The sequence below is a fragment of the Eptesicus fuscus genome, chromosome 18 (assembly GCF_027574615.1).
Source record: "Eptesicus fuscus isolate TK198812 chromosome 18, DD_ASM_mEF_20220401, whole genome shotgun sequence".
NCBI lineage: Eukaryota > Metazoa > Chordata > Mammalia > Chiroptera > Vespertilionidae > Eptesicus > Eptesicus fuscus.
Window position 1 is genome coordinate 13,200,308 of NC_072490.1, and position 23,406 is coordinate 13,223,713.

At 46.4% G+C, this 23,406-nt stretch overlaps 1 protein-coding gene across 1 annotated transcript in view; it reads right to left on the reverse strand.

Annotated features, from left to right (window-relative positions):
- Positions 1–1,216: 1,216 nt before the first annotated feature.
- GPD1L (glycerol-3-phosphate dehydrogenase 1 like) overlaps positions 1,217–23,406 on the reverse strand; it is a 36,081-nt gene continuing 13,891 nt past the window's right edge. Inside the window, exons 4-8 of the mRNA XM_008153900.3 lie at positions 21,846–21,984; positions 16,574–16,686; positions 9,167–9,400; positions 8,536–8,642; positions 1,217–3,979 (exon numbers count right to left, since the gene is read on the reverse strand). Of these exons, the coding sequence (XP_008152122.1) occupies positions 3,883–3,979; positions 8,536–8,642; positions 9,167–9,400; positions 16,574–16,686; positions 21,846–21,984 (690 nt within the window). The 3' untranslated portion in view covers positions 1,217–3,882. The remainder of the gene's footprint in view (positions 3,980–8,535; positions 8,643–9,166; positions 9,401–16,573; positions 16,687–21,845; positions 21,985–23,406) is intronic.

The following is a 23,406-nucleotide window of genomic DNA, read 5'->3' on the forward strand; positions in this document are numbered from 1 at the left end:
ATCAGACAGAAGTGGGTGTCCAACACCAAGGAAGGGAAAAGGATACAGAAACAACAAAAAATCCAACCAGGTGTCTAAGTGGGTAGAGGGCAGAGTGAAAGTAAAAATGCTGTACCTCAAAATGTGTGGTGGGTGTTGAGTTAAAAAGTCCAAATGAAACCTAGACACTTGGCAACGGCCAAGCAAAAACTCGGCTTTGTTCATAAGAAATGTGTTCTAAAAACTTGACCAGAAAGTCACAGGAACAATGATGCAACTTTTTTTTTTCAGACTGCCAACCGCCTCAGGAAAAGCCATTCCCAAAGAGTGACCCCTAGTGGACGGGAGCGTCATGGTTCACTGGAAATGAATTTCCTCAGCCGAGCACCTTACCCCATGGTCAGCTTGTTTTTCATAGGCTTTTGCCTGAAAGGTCAATTTGTAGTGGTTTTTTTGTTTGTTTTTAATATTCCTTTTCCTTGCTTCAACATTCCTTGTAAACATTTCACTTACATGACCCATTTTGTGCCCATCCAAACTTTCAGCACCACCAACTATTAGTCAGCTGGCTGCTTTAACAAAATTGTAGTTTTTAAAAAAATATATTTTACTGATTTTTTTACAGAGAGGAAGGGAGAGGGATCGAGAGTTAGAAACATCCATGAGAGAGAAACATCGATCAGCTGCCTCCTGCACACTCCCTACTGGGGATGTGCCCACAACCAAGGTACATGCCCTTGACCGGAACCTGGGACCCTTGAGTCCTCAGGCCGACGCTCTATCCACTCAGCCAAACCGGTTTTGGCCAAAATTGTAGTAAATTTTTACTTTTTACAGTGGGACTGGTAGGGTAGTCTTCTAAATTCTTTGTTGTTAATCTTCACTCAAGGGTATTTTTCCCATTGATTTTTAGAGAGTGGAAGAGAGGGACGGAGGTGGGGAGGGAGGGAGGGAGAGAGAGAGAGAGAGGGAGAGAGATTGATTGGTTGCCCTCCCCAAGTGCCCTGACCGGGGCTGTGTTTGAAGACTGGAATTAGAAATGAAGCCTTTCTTTTAAAAATTGCCTTTTTATTATTGTTAATGCAGTAATAAAGGGGGAAAATTCAGGGGGAAAAAGAGCTTCCCTAAATAGATAAAGCCATTAACTGATTTTAAACAAGGATAAGATCAGTAGCACAGGTTTGGGGGTTAAAAGTTTATTAAACCAAGCTTTTAAATTATATCAATTATATCCACCTATATAGTCTGTAAACAAATACAGTACACATGTAAGTAAAAGGCTCTTTGATTAGAATTAATGGAAAAACTACAGAACCCTTTGCATGCTGGCGCCCCACCACTCCTTGGGCCGATGCCATGGGGCCTTGTTATAGTTAAAACAGTTTAATGAAAAACCAGGGCGAGTTTAGCTCCATTCTACCGGCTAGGCTGGATTTGAAGACAGATAACTGTTCCGCATTACAGTAGGCTGGGATACAGCAAGGCAACAGTGTAGTTTTTACATTCACAGATTGGCTGAAGTAGTACAAATTAAGCTTCTCTTCTGGATGTCTCCCTCTTTGTTACCATAATTAGTGAGAGATGGCAGACCACAGGTGATTACAAAAATAGATAACTCATACAGTAATAAATAGCGACAGCAGAGCACAAACGTATAATAAAATTTGCGTTTTTCCATGATGTGCAGCATACCATAAGTATGTTCAAGAGGTACAGTCAGCAGACTTCCGAGTGGTAAGAGAGCATTTGCAAAGAAAAAACCCTCACATACAAAACCCAGAGCAGGAAGGGTGAATGCAGGTGAGAACACACAAAAGACAGAATTCCTCAGCTCTGATTATCCTCCTTAATAGACACCACAATTAGCTCACAGCCCTTTTATGTATCTTAAAAAGTAACACTTTGTTACCTATGTACAAACTTTTAAAAATCATGAATCACGTGACAAGCAGAAATTGATTGACTTAATAGTGGCACTAAAATCAATAAAACTTGGAGCATTTTGTGTGCTTTCACATACGTCTGTGAATGGGGCGTTATAACACCCCCAAAGTTATTTGGATAGAGTTTTTAAAATTCCCACAGAAGTAGAAAAGGTCAAAAAATCTCACAAAGTGACTGAAAATCCATAAATATATAAGTGACATTCATATGTTCCCTTAATAGTTTATCAAGTGCTATCTAAGGTCATTGTAATGCTATCCCGAAACCAATCTCATTTAAGAAGACACAGTGATTCCCATTCTAATTCTAGAATTAAAAGCACTTATTCCCCATAATGTGCGTTTCAGCGAAGCTGACACCTACTTGGTTGTACTTGCCAGTGTCACCTTAAACCTTCATCAGAGCTTCGTGGCAGGCCTGAGCTGGAAAAGGTGAGAGCGAACACTACCACAGGTCGTTATTCATCCTAATTTCGTGCGGGGAGAGATGGGTAAACTTGAGTTATCGAAGGTGACCTCAGCCTAGAACAGTGTCCCTTGGAAACTTTCGCAGGTTTCCTGGCCAAAATAAAAATCTCCGTCATCGAATGTGCTTGGGCCTGGCTAGGTTACATACACAGGTTCCGCTGACATGCTAACATACATTCTACACCTTTTAAGATTCAGCTTTCCCCAAACTCACCTGACCTTGCCAGGAAATACCCAGAAGCCCCCACTGCTGGGTCCCAGGACACTAGTTGCCTATGGAACACAGTTTGAGAGATGCTATTGTAAAGTAAATTTTCTACAGTAGTGCTTCTAAAATCGTAGTGAACGTCAGAAACACGTGGGAGGGGTGTTAAAGCACAGATACCATTCCCCACTTCCGAGGTCTGTGGTGGGACCTGGGAGCCTGCATTTCTAAGAGACTCCAAGTGAAGCCGATGAAGTGAGGGCCACGCTCTGAGTGGCATCAGTCTAGACAATGACCCACACAAATCTCAGCTGCGGGAAGCCCTCCCATGGCCTCCGGAAAGGCTGCCTGTGGCCTCTGACACAACCAATTAGCTGAAGGTCAAATCAGCCCAGGGACATCTGAGAAGGTCCCGGAGCACTTGGGTGGGGCAGGGAGCACTAGACTTGCCTCCTGGCTCTGCCCCCTCCTTATCAGGTAACCGGGCACTGTGACAGCATCTTCAAAAGGAATAACAGCAGCCCCTCTCAGAGGATCTGTGAAGCTTAAAGGAAATGTTTGCACAAAACAAAAACCACTGCACAAGTGTGGTTAATCAGAAGAATGTGTCAGTCACAGCAGGAAAATCCCAGATGAGTTTTCTGTGTTCTGCACATCCTGGCAGCTCATGAAGAGAAAAGAGGCTAAAAACGCAGAAAACGGCAGTGAGAGGGAGTTACAGAGTGGATTACCTAATTAAAAACATCTAGTTGTTAAAAAAAAAAAAAAGAGATCAATTCACAAAGTCATTAATTATGCTGGCTTTGAGATAGTGTTTAAAAGTTACAGTCTGTTGATCTTTGAACGCATTCGCTCTTCCATTCTACCACATTATCAATGCTGGTTAAATGTTAACATCAAGAGAATGAGAAAAAAAAATTCCTTCACTCAAAGATATAAATTAGGTCTAAAAAATTCAGCTGAGATAGTTCCAATCTTATAAGCTACCACAGTGGGAAAGTTTCAAAAGTAATCTTTAAAAAGGACTTTTAATTTTGGTTCATGCATGCAAACATCCACAGAATGAGAAATGAACACACACACTCATGCATTCACATATGTGCGTCTAGTTGTTGCCCAGTGCATCTTAGCCAATGATCTGCTTCTCGAAATTCAAAAACGAGCCTGTAAAAATTCATACGCATCCATGATGGGATTACAGTCAAGCCAACATCTTGTTGCCAAGTCCCAGTTTCCACGTGAACCCCAAACATGATTTACGCTGCCTGACATGCTGCACGGTCCACTTTACAAATGCTCTGGATGGCTCTGGAGACAAGACAGCATCTCTTGCACGGGCTTGCCTTCATAGCAGATCTGATAGACGGCAGTAAACAATGGAAACCTAGTTGGGGGAAAATAGGAAAAGACAAGTTAAGCCATCTGGTTTACCTCAGACAATGGATTAGTTTTTCTGACCTAACATATTGCAGATTAGTGTGCTACCTGTGACCATCTCCTACATTCCTTTAAAAAAAAAATACACACACACACTGAGTGGCCAGATTATTATGCGTTCAGAGATCATAATCTCTGAATGTGTGTGTGTGTGTGTGTGTGTGTGTGTGTGTGTGTGTGTATTAGAGGCTTGGTGCATGAATTCATGCATGGGTGGGGTCCGGCCAGCCTGCCTGCTGGTCGAACTCCTGGTCGAGGGGACAATTTGCATATTAGCCTTTTATTATATAGGATATACACTGAGTGGCCAGATTATTATGCGTTCAGAGATCATCATAATCTGGCCACTCAGTGTATGTGTGGTGTGTGTATACACACACACCACACACACACACACACACACACACACACACACATCTTTTTTTATTGATTTTAGAGAGGAAGGGAGAGGGGGAGAGAGAGATGGAAATGTCAATGATAAGAGAGAATCACTGATCAGATACCTCCTGCACACCCCCTACTGGGGATTGAGCCTGCAACCTGGTTATGTGTCCTGACCAGGAATCAAACCGTGACCTCCTGGTTCATAGATCGATGCTCAACCACTGAACCACACTGGCCAGGCTTACATTCCTTTATTATTTGGCCTGTACAGGGCCTCTGCACTGTTGGCCATATGATCCTGGTACAACCTAAATCATCTTCTCCCTAATGGGAGTGCACTGTCTACAAACAAGTCACGTGGTAAACCTTATGGGGTAATCTATGGCCATTCCCATAAAGACTTGTGGCTCAGGCTCTTGGTCAAATCTGGAATGAGTCCAAGTTTCAGTCACTATTTTAAAAGACAGGAGATTAGATATTAAATTGCAAGGCGTGGTATTGCTCTCTCTTCTCCAGAAAGGATGAAGACGAGCAGCCCACACATCACCACGAATAACCCAGCCTGGACTGCTCCTGGGAGAACCAACGTGGGGACCCACCATTAGCAGAGCACTGATCTCATGTTGGAAGCTGGATTTATTTTGCCTTTTCTTCCAAGATGTGAAGACATGTAAGTGAAAGCTTGAAAGGGATGAGGGGGTGAAGGTGTGGGTTAATAATCCACTGTAAGAAAAGATAACATTGCCGAAACCGGTTTGGCTCAGTGGATAGAGCGTCGGTCTGCGGACTCAGGGGTCCCGGGTTCGATTCCGGTCAGGGGCATGTGCATTGGTTGCGGGCACATCCCCGGTGGGGGGTGTGCAAGAGGCAGCTGGTCGATGTTTCTCTCATCGATGTTTCTGGCTCTCTGTCCCTCTCCTTTCCTCTCTGTGGAAAATCAATAAAATGTATTTAAAAAAAAAAAAAAAAAGAAAAGATAACATTATCCCGGGTACAAGTTGCTCAGCAAGTACTATGGCAGATATCACTAAGGACATAATTTCTATCACGCTTTTAAACATGCAGGCCTACACACACAGCCCAAAGAGAGCTTGAAGCATCAACAGTCTTAAAGGCCATTCTGAAAATGATCTAGTTAGAACCCTATAATGACAGTCTATCATTGTGGGTTTTTTAAGGTTCAGAATGTTTTTGGTTTTTTTCGTTTTTGTTTTGGAGTCAGGTAGACTTAATCAAATCTGACTCCATAGCCTATTAACTCTGGGAAAGTTTCACAACCTCTCTGGCCCAGTTTGCTCATCTGTAAAATGGGCTGGACACTCAGGCTTATTGTATGAAATGGCTTACATGTAAAGCATACAACACTTGGTACATGGGGGATGTGCAATAAATAACAGCTTATGAATGTAACCACAGATAAACTCCAGGAGCTAAGCTGGTACAGGCAAACCTTAGAGTATTGGGGGTTCCGTTCCAGACCACTACAACCAAACAAGTATCACAGTAAAGCAAGTACATCTTTTTTCCCTGGCGGGGGCTGAGGGGGGTGGTGGTGGTCTTGACTTCAATTTGTGAAAAAAGCAACATCGGTGAAGTACAACAAAATGAGGTAAGCCTGTACTGGACTGAGAGGGGCAGCCTCACATGTCAGCCCAAGGACTGCAGCCCTCATTCTGTCAGAGCAGAAGGCCTCTGAATTTGAATACTCGAGGGACAAGGGACCACAGTGATCATCTGGTCTACCAGTTTGGTTTTGTGGATAAAGAGACGGGGGCACAGAACAGCTAAAATGCTGACCTAAGACTATGGGGCTAGTAAGATGCAGATGGCCTTAAACACTGCCCTCCTGCTCAGGGCTCTTTTCGTAGCAACCGAGGAGGGAGGAGAGAAGGATATAAGAGGGAGACCAGAGTCGTGAGGGCCGGAATGAAAAAAGAAAAAAAATCAAGGCAAGAGGTGGCACAAAGGAGAAGGTTAGAGCTCGACTCTGTCTGTGCAGGTTGGGGAAGCAGGTGCAGGGGAGGGAGAGTCCCACATGCTCTACACTCCAGCCCGGGAGAAGGGGGAGCCCCCTCCAGAGACCTCATTAGGCACCGGCACAGCCTGTTCAATTTCTAGTCAGAAGGGAGAAAATGGGACATGACTGAGGAGAGGCGTCTGCTCAGAGCCGAGCTTTGCCTCCTTGATTACACCTGCTTTTTAAAGCAGGCAGGGCCTGATCCCAGAATGCCCGTTTCAGGCTGTGTCCTCCCGGGTGAAGCGATGAATGCAGAATGGCCAGCCAACTCGTGAATTTATAAACTCGTCACACAGATCCCTCTTTAAAATCGTGACTGGGCGATACTAACCATCACCAAACACCCAGGTGTTTTTTAAGACTAAACACATCCCTGATGAAGACTGAATGGCCACTGAGGCGGCCAGCCACGCACACCAGCGCATCGCTGTCTGCTGTTAAATATGTGAGGAGAGCCATGCGTGTCGGAGGTGTTTTCCTGGAAGTCACGGTTTAAAGGCAATTCTCCTCCTCTGGGGGCTTGTTTATGACTTCCATCTCTGCCTGGCCGATTTTGAAAGCCGTTTCGGAAATATAAAATGCAAATTAAAGAAGGAAGACAAATGCCCTGTCCTCCCTCATTTTCCATGTTCCTTAGGGAATTCTATGGGTAGAACGAGGAGAGCAGGGTAAGGTAAGGATGCCAGGTTGGGACCAGCAGACACCTGGGCTGACATGAGAGGATGAAGGAAACACAACTAGAGAGACGCTGCCCGTAACCCACCTCCTGGCAGCATCCACAGAGCTGCCTAGCTCCCTACTCTCCTGGGCAACCAGACATCCCCTCTCCCACAGAGTATTACGGAGAGTTAAGGATGCACAGAATACACTGCATAAGCATGAGAGTGTAAGGGAGAGGGAGAGAGAGATGGAAACATCAATGTAAAGCATCGTGATTCTGGAGGAAGGCTCAACAAATCAGCAAGATAAAGAGCCAGGGGCAGCCTCAGGGTGGCCGGGTAGCTCCCGTGGTGCTGAGGGGCTTCCTTCCTCGATCGGGTGGCAAATCAAGCTGACCTGAGCCCACCTTTACCATGTGACCAGCCTGAAAGGTGCAGCGGAGACCGGATGCATGCATGCATCCATCCACACGAGGGCAGGCTGCAAGGCTGCTCACTAAACCTTCACACAGGTCCCTTCACTGCCCGCGGCTGAATTTTGGGGTGACATGTCTTCCCTTCACTTCTGAATTGCTTGGCAGTTTATTAATAAGACTAGAGGCCCGGTGCACAAATTCGTGCATGGGTGGGGTCCCTCGGCCTGGCTGTGGGAGTGCATTGATCACCAGGGGGCAGCTCCTGCATTGAGTGTCTGTCCCCTGGTGGTCAGTGTGTGTCATAGCAACTAGTTGACAGGTCATTCGGTCGTTTGGTCGCTTGGGCTTTTATATATATACTAGCGTTCCCGTTGCAGGAAAAATCCTGCAATAGGGTTTCCTGCTGCACTCTACCCCACCCCGCCTCCGCTCCTCCCTTGTCCCCCGGCCCGCCTTCTCCGCCAGCCCGCCCCGCCTCCACTCCTCCCTTGTCCTCCGGCCCGCCTTCTCCTCCAGCCCGCCCCGCTCTCCTTCCTTCTCCCCCAGCCCCACCTCCGCTCCTCCCTTCAGCATCTCTTGGCTTCTTTCTACGCTGTCTTGATATGCACATTAGCCACCATCTTTGTTGGGGTAATTTGCATACTCATCCTGATTGGTTGGTGGATGTGGCTTGGGCGTAGCGAAGGAGCGGTCAATTTGCATATTTGTCTATTATAAGGTAGGATAGATTCTATCTTTTTACAAAGCCAACAAAGCATTCATTTATTACTTGTTTTAATTTAAAACGGGTAACACGTAGGTCTTACCAAATAACCCAGAGTCCTAAACTTCCTGTTTTATAATACAAAGAATGAAGCTCTTCTTCCTGAAGCTGAGCTGGGTCTGTGTTTTGTGTCAACACCCATTTTCAGGGCAGGTGAGTGTTTCTTGCCACAGACGTTCACGCCAGACAAAGGACCAGGCTGGCAGTCACAAGGGGAGAGGGATGATAAGCATTTCTCCAGTCTCGGGGAGACATGGGACTTACTTGTCCAGCAGCCCCTTCTGCTTGAGGATGCGGTACACTTCCGCAGAAGTCAGAGGTCCTTGGAGCTTCTGCCCATTCAGCATCTCCTTCTCCAATTCTTCAATGGTCTTAAAAACAAAGGATGAAAAACAATCTACGGTAAGGACTAGAGAGTCACTCATTTCCAGAGGAGAGTGGGAAAGCGGAGCTGCACTCTTCTGCTACAAGCCCAAGAAAGGTGAAGACGTACAAGATAGCCTGGCCGGCATGGCTCAGCGGTTGAGTGTTGACCTAGAACCAGGAGGTCACGGTTCAATTCCCAGTCAGGGTATATGCTTGGGTTGCAGGCTCGATCCCCAGGGTGGGGTGTGCAGGAGGCAGCCAAATCAATGATTCTCTCTCATCATTGATGTTTTTTTCTCCCTCTCCCTTCCTCTCTGAAATCAATACAAATATATATATTAAAAAAACAAACAGATGTACAAGATAAAGGACGTAAGACTGAAGTACTTAAAGTGAAAGCAGACAGGTAAACAGGACAAACCAGCACCCATCAAATCCTGGCCTCCACCTCCGCTGCACTGTGCTCACTCCACCCAGCCCAGGGGTCACAAGTGGGAGACGGGTGTGGGGAGGGCAGGCCAGGGACTACCTTTCCCGTCCGGGCAAAGGCCTCGGCCACCCTGCGGTTCCGGCCCCCGTAGCAGGTGGTGATCAGGTCGGCCACGCCGCAGCTCTCCAGGAAGGTGGCTGTGGACACCTGGCCCTTGCAGAAGATCTTGGCGAAGGCGATCATTTCCATGAGTCCCAGGCGGATGACGGCAGCTTTGGTGTTGTCTCCGCTGTGGAGACCGTCGCAGAAGCCCGCTCCCACCGCGACGATGTTCTGCGAAGGAGACAAGGAGGCCAGGAAGCTGTCACACATCCCCGTGGGTGAGGATGTGGGGCAGGTGGGGAGAGGCCGGGACAGGACCGCTGGTTCCTGCACAGCCCTCGGTTCTGCTCTTGGACCGTGAGCAAGAGAGAAGGGACCCATTTTCAGGACGGGAGCCCAGATCTGGGGTCAGCAGGAGGCAGCAATTGACGAGCATCAGCCAGAAAACTAGAACGCTGATAGTGGTCTCCGGTTAAATACTGTTTGGATCAACTGCCTTACCTTTTGGGTTTGTTTTCAAATAAAATATGTTATCCTATATAATAAAAGCCCAGCTACCAAAATGGTGGAACGACCAGAGACCAGAATGACTGCGGGCCCTTGCCCCGGCCAGCCCTGCCCCACAGTGGGGACCCCCACCCTGATCTGGGGCCCCCATCAGGGCAGGCCAGCCGGCCCCCACCTGTGCACCAGGCTTCTATCTTATATAATCAAAGGGTAATATGCAAATTAACCCTAACGGCAGAACGACCACCTCTTGGTCCCTTTCCCTGGCCAGCAGGCTCCGATCGCCCGATGGCAAACTGGGAACTGGGGTGGGTGGCGGCGGGGGGCGGGGCCAGCTGCGGACAGCTTAGGAACCGAACCCGCACACAAATTTCGTGCGCCGGGCCTCTAGTTTAAATATAACATTCATACAGAAAAGCACAAATCCTAAGTACACAGCTTAAATTTTCACAAGTTGAACACGCCCATGTAACCAGCACCCTTTAAAAAAAAAACAGAACATAACCAGGGCCCCAGAGAGTCCCCCACCCCCCCAACCAAAGGTCCTGACTTGTAACAGCAGACTCGCTTTACCTGTCTTTAAACTTTATACGAATAGAATCATACAGCATGTAATCTTTTCTGTCTAGCTTTGTCTCAAATTTGACATGTTTATGAGATTCAGCCCTGCTTTTACACACAGAACAATTACTAGTATTTTCATTGCTGTATTGTATTCCACTGTGTGGATACAGTGCAATCTATTTATCCATTCTTTTATCGGTTGGCATTGGGGTAGCTTTCAGGTTGGGGCCATTACAAAGGGTGCTGTAAGGACATCCAGGTACGTATCCTTCGGCGACCACACACAGGCATTTCTCTTGGGTACATACCTAGGAGTGGAATTGCTGGGGCATTATCTGTGCTAGACTTGCCTTTGCAGAAGGTGATAATCCAGTGCAGGGGTCAGCACTAAGGGTCGACTGCCTGGTTCCACAGCCCCACTCTTCCCTGTGCCTGCCTGCTTCCACGCTGTGGCCAATTTGGCCTGGCCACCCCCTCCTCCCTGGGTCAGAGACCTGCCTGAACCCTGCGGTTAGATGTCAGGGGGGAGTGCCCACCCACCTGCCTGCCTGCATGGAGGCTTAGGAGGAAAAAAGATTTATGGGGGCAAATAATAAAAATAACAACACAAGTTAACCTTAGCGAACTGTTCTCAATGCTTCATATATTATTAACGCATTCAATCTTCACAACATTCCTACGAGGCAGGTCCTCGTAGATGCGGGGTGGGAAGTGAGGAAACTCAAGCGCCCAGGATAAGTAGCCTGCAGGGTCCCACAGCCACGACCTGCAGAGCTGGGTCTCCAACCCAGGAGCTGGCTTCCCAGTCCGCTCCAGGGGGGGTCACACCTCGCTGCTCCAGGGCATAGAGGGGCCACCGCAGAGTCAAGATGAGAACTTTCTAATAGGAAGAGCTGGCCCCACCCAACTGAAGAGACTTAGACAACGGGGCAAGCTGTCAGCCACCGGAAGCATCCCGACCCTGAGCTCCGAAGAACTGCCTCTGACCTCCATGTCACTGCACCCAGAGAAAAGGCAGACGAGGTTGCCCGTGGCCTGGGGGCTACGGCCACTCTGTTGGCCCCTTCACTGCAGGGTACACAGGTCAGGACCACCTCACTGTCTCCACTAGACAACCAACCGCCCCCTGGGGGCCGCGGTGGGGGGGGGAACAAGGGGCTACTGCAGCGTAAACTCTTCCTTCCGAGGGGGGACCTTGGGCCCCAACCCAGTTGAATCTATGATGGATCTTGAAATCCTCGCTCTCTCTCTCTCTCTCTACCACTTATCACTGTCAAAAGAAAGATAAACACACAGAGCCAGTCAGATCGTGTTTGCATAGCATCCGAGCAGATGTCCTCCGAGGTCGCTCAGCTGTGAAAGTTATCATTATCCACCGTGCATTTAAATCTGCTTTAAACTGCTCTGGAGCTAAAAATACCACGGTTTTCAGGAGACAGACGTGCTTAAGCCCTTCTCCATTTCCCGGGTGATGGCATTCATCCACCCCGAAGCGCCACCTTTGCAGTTCTGGATCGGGGCGGGTTAGGCGGGACTCAATTCCTCCCGCTCCCATCCTCTTCTCCCACGAAAGGCGTATAAAACTGGCGAGGCGGCCCAGGCTACCCGCAGGCCAAGCCGACACTCTCACCACCTAGGAAGAATGGCTCCACGGAAACCAAGTCAGTGCTCACTGTTTTCTGTAAGTCCACAACCCAGCCGACTCGTCCGGAGGCCAGCTCCCCCGTGCCCGTGACCTCAGACCAGGCTCTGTCTGCAGGGGGTGGGCTCACCCTAAGGAGACGCAGCACGTGGGGTTCGCGGGCTGGGCCCTGGAGAAGGCAGCCTGGCTGAGATGAAGTCAAGGGGGGCTGAGTCAAGCCCACACCTGGTCCGCCAGGCCCGGCACCGGGAAAGCAGCTGTCTCAGCTCGAGCAGTGCTGTCCCTACACGTTTCTGCAACGACGTAAATATTTTATATCTGCTTATCCATTACAGCAGCCAGTAGCCACTGGCTACTGACACTCACGTGGCTACCGAGTCTTTGAAATGGGGCTACTGTGGCTCAGAAACCGAATTAAATTTTTTTTTAAGTGTGAATTAACTTGAATGTAAATGTAAATAGCCATATATGGCCAAAGGGGGCTGGCAGTGGCCCTGGCTAGAGACTAGGCACAAGGCTGTCCTCACAGCAAGGTTTGTCACAGCCAAAACCCTGGAGGAATCCTACATCCTCAGCAAGGAGGTGTGGTTCACCTCACCACAGACAGCCCTACGAAGGAACGTCTGCGGCACAGGCTATGGGTTTATCCCCCAATCTATTCTCCCCTTCTTCCAGAGTAATAGAGTCCCTGATTTTCATGCAAGTATATGGCTCTGGAGGGGGTGGGGGTGGGGGTGGGGGGCATTTCCCAACCTCCCTTGCAGCTAGGTATGGTCACACGATTAAGTACTGCCCAATTGAGAGGAAGGCAAAGGACTCCATTGCAACTTCCCAGGACCCGCCTTAGAAGACAGGTGCCGCATGGTCTTTGTCCTTTGCTTCTATTTTTTACCCTGCCTGGAAGGCAGATGTGATGCTTGGAGTTCTGGTCACCATCTTAGAACATAAGGAGGATGAAGGGGTTCAGCACAGGCCTCCCCAACATGTGCCACTTGGGCATGTGAATCCAGAAACCCCAGGAGCCCTTGCCTCCTTCCTTAGCCCAGGAAGTCACGTATACTTCGTTTCCCCTTTCCGTCTTAGAACCTCTCAGGTATGTGGGGGTCTCCGACTCGGTCAGGTAGAGGGGGTTCCCGTACATAAGTATGTAATTAAATTTCGTTATTTTCTCTCGCTAATCTGGCTCATAGTCAATTTAATGATTAGACCAGACAGAGGGACTTAGAATGGTAGGGGAACGCCTCTTCCTGCCCCACAAGGACAAGGGCCATAGCCTTGTGAGCTGGAAGGAGCCTGGGTTCCGAAGAATTCTGTGCAATTGAGTTGTTGTAGGGATTCAGGATTTTTACCTAAGAAATACACTTCAGCCGAAACCGGTTTGGCTCAATGGATAGAGCGTCGGTCTGCGGACTGAAAGGTCCCAGGTTCGATTCCGGTCAAGGGCATGTACATTGGTTGCGGGCACATCCCCAGTGGGGGTTGTGCAAGAGGCAGCTGGTCGATGTTTCTCTCTCATCGATGTTTCTAGCTCTCTATCCCTCTCCCTTCCTCTCTGTAAAAAATCAATAAAATATATTTTTTTAAAAAAAGAAAAGAAATACACTTCCACCTGTTCACAGCCACTATTATGTTGGGTCTCTGTTAAAGATACTTAATCCGGATAAAGCATCTATTCAAAATGATAACATAGGCTGAACTATACACTTAGGAGTTTTCTACTTTTCTGTATGAAGTACCTCTTAAATTTTACATGAAAACACAAATACCTCCCCAGTGAAAGAAGCCAGACACAGAAGAAGATACCCTGTATAACGTCATTATAAAATTTCTAGAAAATGCACGTATCTCGTGTACGAAAGCAGATCAGTGGCTGCCTGACTGGGGCGGGGGGTGAGGGTGTGAACTGCAAGGGGGCACGAGGAATTGCTTGGGGGTGACGGAAATGTTCTGTATCGTGGTGGTGAAGCCCAGTGCATTATATCCTTTAAGTGGACGCAGTTTAATGTACAGGAATTATGCTTAAAGCTGACACTTTAAAAAGAACATTCTGTTACTGCTTCAGAGATGAACATAAGTAGGAGGCGCAGGACATTCTGAAGGCAGTGAGATGCACTGGTACAAAAGATTTTGCATAATCCTTCTGCACTTTCTTTTTATTGTTACCCTTGTAAGGAGCTGTTTCCCAGTCACATGACCTCATGTTTTTGAGCACAAAAAAGAGTCTACATTTTTCAAATTTGTGAGTATGGAGAAGATTACTAAAGGTTAATGAGAAAAGGAGTAAAACATGTCAAACTATTTGAAAAGTAAGATCCAGTCTTTGTTATAAAAAGGGGACATAGTACCTGGCTAGTGTGGCTCAGTGGTTTAGCATCCATCCATGAGCCCGGAGGTCATGGTTCAATTCCCCGTCAGTGCACATTCCGAGTTTCGGGCTCCATCCCCAGTAGGGGACATACAGGAGGCAGCCAATCGATGATTCTCTCTCATCACTGATGTTTCTATCTCTCTCTCCCTTTCCCTTCCTCTCCCTGAAATAAAAAGGGGACATACACACACCTGCTGAAAGATTAGAAGGGTACACAGCAAAACTGACTGGGGTTATCTCAGGATGTAAGGATTACTGGTGACTTTCACTTTCTTCTTTACACCTCTCTGCTGTTGTGTAAAATGTGCACGACTTTATGATCAGGAAAGCACAATGGTTAATTATGTAATAAGACAAACATATGTCCATTTGTCCTTGCTTTGGAAGGCTCTGACAAGGGAGGGCTTCATTTTATTCAACGGCCCAGACACAAACCAGAAAAGTCAGGTTGGACATAGTAACCAAGGAGCCAGACCAAGACTCTTGAAACCTGCATTGGTGCCAGTATTTGCTGTGTTTGAGTCACTTACGGCCTCTGGATCTCTGTCTCCCTATCTGTGGTTAGACTCAATTACTGCCAAAATGCCTGTTGCTCCGTTTGCAAAAATCGCAGCTTCGATGCAAGCCGACAGGAATGAGGGTCACTGATCCCGTTTCAGAGGATGGCTGAGGGAAAGGACGACAGATAGTTCTCACCCCTCCCGCATGCACCCCAATGAACCACTTTGCCGCAGTAGCAGGTACCAATCCACACACAGGCTTCCCGCCAACACAAATGAAAAGCCGTTCTCAGCTCAGACACGAGACCAGCATGGGTCCCGTTCATTAGCAGAGCTTTGCCAGAGCTGTCCATCTTTCTAGAGTCTTCTCCCCAGCACAGGATCTCGCAGCGTCCCCATCCCACCACCCAAAATAAGCAGTCACTTAAAAACAGCTCTGGAGCCACACAGACCAGCGCGGAGCAATTAGGCATTCGTGATGGTCCTGCTGCCGAGTGGTCATTAAACTAACGAAGGACCATTAAAAACACATAAAAATCCCAACCAACAAACATAAAACAGAGCAGCCAAAGCCAGCATCTCAAATATATAACAGGACCTGCCTAGAATGAGAAGAATGCCCCCAAGCATTTAGAAATATGGGCACGTGCTACCTGGGAGCCAAGGTCTTTGATTGGCTTTAATTTTTTTAAAAATTCTCATTGTACAGGGACATGTGACCGCACATACACACACATTATTAATTCTAGAAAGTGGCTTTAAATTCTGACGAGAAAACAAGATGTACAGTTTAGAGAAAGAGTGGGAAGGCATTTTTCTGGATCTTGGTCTCCTCGACATTCTTTTCATCGTTGCAATTCTCACCTAACAAAGTGAGGTAAATGCCAGATCCCCTAATTTCCTTCCCTATGTACTCAAATTCCTGAAAAGCAGATTTTGCTACAAAAGAAATGACTCAGCAACCCAGCTCCAGGCTACTTCCCAGAGCCAGGATAGTGAGAGGGATACTGACTTAGTCTTTAAAAAGTAGAAGCAAGCCCAGCCAGTGTGGCTCACTGGTTGAGCGTTGACACCCATGAGCCTGGAGGTCATGGTTCAATTCCCAGTCAGGGTACATGCCCGGGTTGCAGGCTTGATCCCCAGTGAGGGGTGTGCAGGAGGCAGCCGATCAATGATTCTCTCTCATCATTGATGTTTCTCTCTCTCTCCCTCTCTGAAATCTATCTATCTATCTATCTATTTTTTAAGTGGAGGCAAGTAAGGAGCCCTTTATTTTACCCTCCCAAGCCCCTTGCCAATAGGAATTGCTTCTTGAATCTGATCTTCCCCCTGAGATAAAACGATTCTTGAAAAAAGAAACCTCCCTAAGCAGTAGACTCCTTTCCTTTAACAAGAACCACCCACTGAACCATCACACCAACAGAGTGTGTAATTCAGAGGAAACAGTTCCTTTTCCTACTCGAGCTAACACGTAGGAGAAACATGTGAATGAATAGGAGACTTATGCCCCCAGGTAGACCTCTACAATCGAGGTGCTCGCCATGCTCCCCAAATATTAACGCTGCCAACTGCCCAAAGAACAAAACACCGCAATTCTCCCAGATTTATAAACGCAAACCGGAAGTGAGAGAGGAACTGGGCCCACCCAGGAAAGGCGAGGGCAGAGCAGGAAGTGATAAACAAGGCTCTCCATTCACTATTCTTTGCCGGAGTTAAGTGCACGGAACACGGGGCCCATTCTTCCGGATTAGATTCAGCAACGCTAACAGTGGCCACGCATGATGGACTCCTCCCCCTGAGCAGGAATAGAAGGCTGACTTTACCTTCAGAGCGCCACAGAGCTCAACAGTATCTGCGTCCTCAACCACCGTGATGCGAAAGTTTGGAGTCTGCAGAAGTTCTTTGAAGAGAAGGCCATTCTCCATTACTTTGCTGCCTGTTGAAAAGTTAAGGAAAAAAGGAAACTCATAACGGCCTCTAATCTTAACTGTTCACACCTAACACAGTTTTAAATACGTTTTTCCTTATTATAACAGTAACATATGGTCAGTATAGAGAATTTACAAAATTCGTTAAGAGTAGAAGTAGAAGATAAAAATATTCCAGAATGTCACCACAGATGATCACTCACAATTTGGCATACATCTTCAACGGACTGAAGTATGAATATACATAGCTGTTCTCAAACCTGGGAACATCATGTATATGTGGTTCCCATTTTATGGCACAAACTAATTTTATTTTCTTTCTTTTTATTTACTTACTGGTTTTAGAGAAAGAGAGGAAGGGGGAGAGAGAAACATCAATTTGTTGGCCCACTTATTTACTCATTCATTGGTTGACTCCTCTATGTGCCCTGATCAGGGATCAAACCCGAGGCCTTGGTGCATCGGGATGATGCTCTAACCAACTGAGCTACCCGGCCAGGGCCTCAACATGACTAATTTTCAACGACAGCAATATCTTTCCTACATCATTTTCTTTCTTTTCTTTTTTAAAGCTTTATTTCTTCTTCTTTCTTTTTTTTAAGAAAGGATGCAACACTGACAAATATATTTTTATTGATTTCAGAGAGGAAGGGAGAGGGAGAAAGAGAAACATCCATGATGAGAGAGAATCATTGATCGGCTGCCTCCTGCACACCCCCCACTGGGGATTGAGCCCGCAACTCAGGCATGTGCCCTTGACCAGAATTGAACCTGGGACGCTTCAGTCTGCAGGCCGACGCTCTATCCACTGAGCCAAACCGGCCAGGGCTTCTACATCATTTTTAAGAGCTGCTTTGCATTTTTACTGTGTCCATGTATTATATCTAAGTATCTTTTTAGTGTTTGAAATCTAAAACTGTTGCCAACTTTTTGCTACCATGAACACTTATAAGCTGGATTCCTGTGCTTCTCTCTATTACAGATTATTGTTAAAAATCAACCACCCTGTTTCCAAGGGAGGAGAGTGCATCCCTTTCTATGGATGTTAGGCTTGACTATCCAATATGCTTAGACTCACAGTGAGTGGGCATACTTCCCCGCCTGCCTTTGGGCTCAGCCGTGGGATTTACTTTGATCAAGGGGACATTAACAGACAGGATGCAGTAGAAGCGTGATGCCCTCTGTGCAGTAGGGCTGGTTCCCTTGTGCCTCTGCCATCACTGTGAGAAGATGCCCTGGCTCACCTTAGCCAGTCTGGCTCAGTGGATAGAGCGTCAGCCTGTGGACTGAAGGGTCCGGGTTCAATTCCGGACAAGGGCACATGCTGAGTTGCAGGCTCGATCCCACCAGGGGGCGTGCAGGGGGCAGCTGATCAATCATTGATGTTTCTATCTCTCTCTCCCTGTCCATTCCTCTCTGAAATCAATAAAAATATATATTAAAAAAATAAAAAAAAAAAAGAAGATGCCCTGGCCCGCCCACGAGGCCCAGCAGGAAGGTGACAGACACATGGAGCAGAGCCACCCGGCTGTCCCAGCCAAGATCTGCCAACCCCCAGAGGCCCACGGACGTGTTAGCTGTGCTTATTTTGTACGCCACTGAGATCCTGTGATTATTACTTGGCATCACTATGGCAATAGAGAAAGGATGCAACGCCGACAAATATTTTCACACAGAACTGCATTCAGAGTCCTTGTTTTTGCTACCGCTAGATCCCCTGCCCTCTCGGGACAGTTCCTAGAATGAGACGGATGCTCAGTAGTTTTTGGACTTTTTGTTGCTGTGGTTTAGGGACTTGGGGTTAAAAACAAACAAAAGTAAAATGTTATACATAAAACCTGATGTGAAGGGTGCTCTGGTTGTTGGGGGCCTAGAAGGGAGGGCTTAGCTCTAGAAATCAGATGATAAACCCACCAGCCAAGTCCTGGCTCCCAAGTCAACGTCTCCACCAGATGGCAGACAGCTCACTGAAGGCTACAGTACTAGGGCTCTGCCTGCCTCTAGGCCAGCGGTCGCCAACTTCGGTTTTCAAGGAAATTTTCCATAACAAAATGTCTAAAATATCTACACCCAATACCTAGAAACACCTTTTCTATTCTACATGCATTGCTATTATCACTTTAGCCGAGTTCTCCTTTTTCCAAATATAACTGTCAGTTTGAGCAAACTGTCCTCTTCCTTTTTTTAAACAGTCACCAGACCACCTGGGTGATTCTGTGCAATCCTGTTTCATCACCCGGGTTGGGTCAGCTAGCCCCCAGCCTCCACACCATGACATCATTGCTGTCTCTCTCCTCTGTCCCTCACGGTGGCCACTGCTCAGTGCCTCCAACATGAAGGATGCTTCTGAGCATCACGTGACGTTCATCCAGCTGCTGCTGCTGTGAGCCACCTGAGAAACAGGCCGGGAGAAGGGCGCTCTCCATTTGCCACAGACACAAAGTGGGATCTGTCAGTTCTTCTGCGGCAGCAAATTACTCACAGTGTTGACTAGAGAGATGAGCTTGATTTACAGCAATCAACACTGTTTCTCAAGTGTACTTGGAGATTATTTTAAATCATGGATAAGAAAGCCCTAACCGTATTATGATTATTACCAGTCATAAGCAGTAATGTGGCCAGCAGGGCCCCAGACCATCTGGTACGGAACAGGTAATGCCCTACCGCCATGTGGAAGGGCCTCGCCAAACTCAGTGTGAACCAAAGGACAGGAAAACCCCCTTCTCTTTCATGCCAAGTCAGGGAGAGAGTCAACCTCTTTAATGACTCCTTTGAAACCCTGGACACAATCCAGGGGTCAAAACCCACGACACAATCCAGGGGTCAAAACCCTCGACACAATCCAGGGGTGAGTAGAGAGAGTGTGGGGACACAGATGAAATAAAAAATGGTCAGTCCTGGCCAGGTAGCTCACTTGGTTAGAGCGTGCCTGACACATAATAGGCTTTGAAAAATATTTGGGGTATGACAGTAAAAGTATTGGATTCTGTTGAGATCAGTCCCAAGAATGAAGGGAACTCTTACCACAAGGGGGCACCATAGTTCACCATGCCAGTTAATATTTATAGACGATACTAAAAACAATGCCATTTTCTCTTCTTTTTCTTTAAAAGACTCAAGTGGGCTGAAATTCCTGCATCTACCATAATTAAAAATATGTTGGTTGCTAATGTCATCAAGAAAGGGGATCCGGGTAAGCACAGCGCAATGATCAAATACAGGAAATTTAATGTCAATGCAATGATCTGGCATACAACCATATTCCAATCTTAACAATGATGGCAATGCTGTCTTTCAGTATTGTCCTTCACTTCCTGACCTTCTTTAGTCTCTGACACTCCCGTAAGCCTTTTATTGTCATTTATGATCCAACCCACAGCGAAGGCAGTGGAAGCACTGGGTAAACAGAAGCCAGAGGGAAAGAGGTGGACTTCTGTGCATTTGACTGTCTTTACAAACCAAAAGGGCCTATTGCACCCCACTGGAAACCTTCCTACAGCAAACAGAGCTTAGAGGCAGGTAAAAATCTTCACCAAAATCTATAGGTAGACACAAGGTTTAAATCAGGGATTGGCGAGCAAGGCTCAGCCTTATGGAATGATTGGGATAACCAGTCAATTCCAACCAACTAATTGGCAAAACTGATTGCCAATCGATTATTGGCAAATAGGACTGTGTTGGAACAACTGGTTAACCATTTTTTTTTTTTGAAAAACTGAATTGCATAATAATTTCACAGGCTATATTAAATCACAGGTGGATAAAAGAATTAACTGTGAAAAAATAAAACCTTTATATACAGTGGTATATATGCATATGTACATTTTTTTTCTGGAAGGATACTTAGAAGCTGCTAACAGTGATTCCCTTTGGGAAGAGGGAGTAGATGGGAAATTACCATCTTAATTCTAATTTTGTACCTTCTTATATGTTTGAGTTGCTTTATCTGTGGCTCTATCACTTTTGAAAATATCAACCTGGGAAATGGTGTTCTAGGCCACTTTGTTTTCTTTTTAATATTATTTGTGATACCTCTCCTCTCCAAAAATATTATTTCTCAAAAAAAGTTTTAAGTGTCCACACATATTGGATTGTCAATGGAATACTATGCAGCTATGAAGATGTATGTTGATGGACTTTTTAAAAGTTGTTATATATTAATAAAGCAACTATAACATAATATGGATTTAAATTACAAACCATAAACTTTGTGGACAAACAGAAAAAAATAATGGAAATCAAGTGAAATAATAAAAATGGTTTTGTTTTGATTACCTCTGTTTTCCACACTAATGACATAATATCGATGCAATTAAAAATAAAGCAAAAAATGCAACAACAACAAAAAAAAGTAAAATTGCAGGCATGTATGAGACTCAGAAGCTACATCTCCCCATGCATCCCATCAGAGCTTCCGGTTACAAATCTGCCAGGGAGAGATGACTCACACTGCCCGAGTGTTTGACAAGGGTGGAAGTAAGTTCTCAAGTGGTAGAGACGTTTAAATAAACTCTTGCAAAACAACTGCAAATGCAAACATATTCCTCTTCTACGAGCCCTTTACTATGGTACACGAGCACCTGAGAATTCCAAAGCCCTAAAGAAACAAAATTTTTTTACATCAAGGTTGTATATAAGACTAGAAATAACTTTCTCTTTCAGGAAACAGGAGATCCTAGTTCATGCCTGGGTTCTGTATGAGCTGTGTGACCTTGGGGCAGGTAACTTATTCCCTGAGCCTCAGCCTATTCACCTGGAAACAGGGATCATTCCCACCCATTTTCAGACCTCAACGGAACCCAATGATGATCCAGATACTGGCATCTGTGAGTAAAGAAAAGCTGGCTTTCTAAGGCCAGGGGAGCCCCACCACGGACGTGACCACCTGCTCGTTGGCACAAGCAACCTTTATTTCTCTGTTTAACCTCGATAATGTTACCGGGTCATGACGGGTCAAAATGGTCTCCATGGTTTTCCTTTCATCCTGGAAGTTGCTGAAACACTTCAGTTCCACAGAAGGGCCTCTTTGCATAAAATCCAAACCCCCTAAAGGCCCACTGCAGGAATGTGAAGGGGACAGGGAAGAGTCCACTCCAGGAAATCTCCGACAGGGGAAATGTACACGTAAAAACCCCAGAGGCCCAGGCCCCCGGGCCCCGCAGCTCACCGATGGTGGTCTCACAGAACTTCTCCGCCGCCACCTCATTGGCAATGTTGGCTCCCATCAGCACACTGATGTCAATGCCCATCTTCTCTCGGATGATGTCGGAGATGAGTTTCAGCCCCTGGGGGCCCTCGTCTATGCCCTATAAGGAGGTCGAGAAGTTAGGGAAAAACAAACCACCCACAGAGAAGAGGTGTGGGATCACTGCTTTGTAAGTTATCTAGATTCCGACATCCAATAGTATGTACATCTTGAAAAGTATCTCTTGCAAGAGAAAACACATATGCTGAGAACGTGCTGCTTAAAGAATAACAAGAAGATGAACATGTGGAACCGCCCAGGTTAAGATACAGAACATGACCCAACACCACTGAAATCCCCTGTGTCTCTCCCCAAGTCCATCCATCCTCCAGGGTGAATCACCATCCTAAATTCTACATGCACCGCTTCCTTGCTTTTCTTTTTCTTTCTTCTTTCTTTCCTTCCTTCCTTCCTTCCTTCCTTCCTTCCTTCCTTCCTTCCTTCCTTCTTTCTTTCTAATTCTGTTTTTAAAAAATTTATTGATTTTAGAGAGAAGGGAGAGAGAAGAAACACCGATTTGTTGTTCTACTTATTTATATTCATTGGTTGATTTTTTAAAAATATAATTTTATTAATTTCAGAGAGGAAGGGGGAGAGAGAGAGAGAAAGAGAGAGAGAGAGAAACATCAATGATGAGAGAGAATCATTGATTGGCTGCCTCCTGCATGCCCCCTACTGGGGATCAAGCCCGCAACCTGGGCGTGTGCCCTTGATCGGAATAGAACCCAGGACCTTTCAGTCCACAAGCCGACACTATCCACTGAGCCAAACCAACTAGGGCCTCTGTCTGACTTCCCCTCTCTCTTCCACTCTCTCTAAAAATATAGTCAGGTGAAGATTAAAAAAAATTTTTTTTTAATAAAAGTAATAGATGTGCCGTTTTATTAATGCAATTAGAAAGAGATGTCATGGCAGGTCTAACAATTATCGTAATTTCAAAGTAGCGATGAGCACAAATGACACTTGAGCTATCCGACATGATGAACATATCCCCAATTTCTATTGACAAGAGGGTCCCCTGCTAATAACGTTACTGAAACTCTGCCTTGTGGTTTTCCTCTGCAAATGAGGAAAATGCTCATTTTAGTTAGAGGTTAAAACGAATAAAAATGCCATTTCTCCCCCACCGTTAAAACAATGGACCTCCTGAATTCTGTCTCGGGATCCGTGGCGGTGGTTCGTGGGCTGCTAGTTAAAAACTCCCTCTTTAGGGAAAATACCAGGCGTGGGAACTAATACAGACCACTGGTGATTTCCAGAATGTGGGTGAGACCCAGGACCTGGTCGGGAAGGTTCTTTCTGACAACAAGGCCCATCAGGAGGAGCCACCCCCACATCGGCCCGAGAAAGCAGCCTCCTCCTAAATCCGAGCTGAGCTAGGCTCCTGGGATGGATGTTTTGGACGACCTTCCGGGCATCTTTACAAAAACCAAACCCCTAAGCCCTGCCATCACCTCCCCTTCACTTCCTTGTCTCCAGCAGA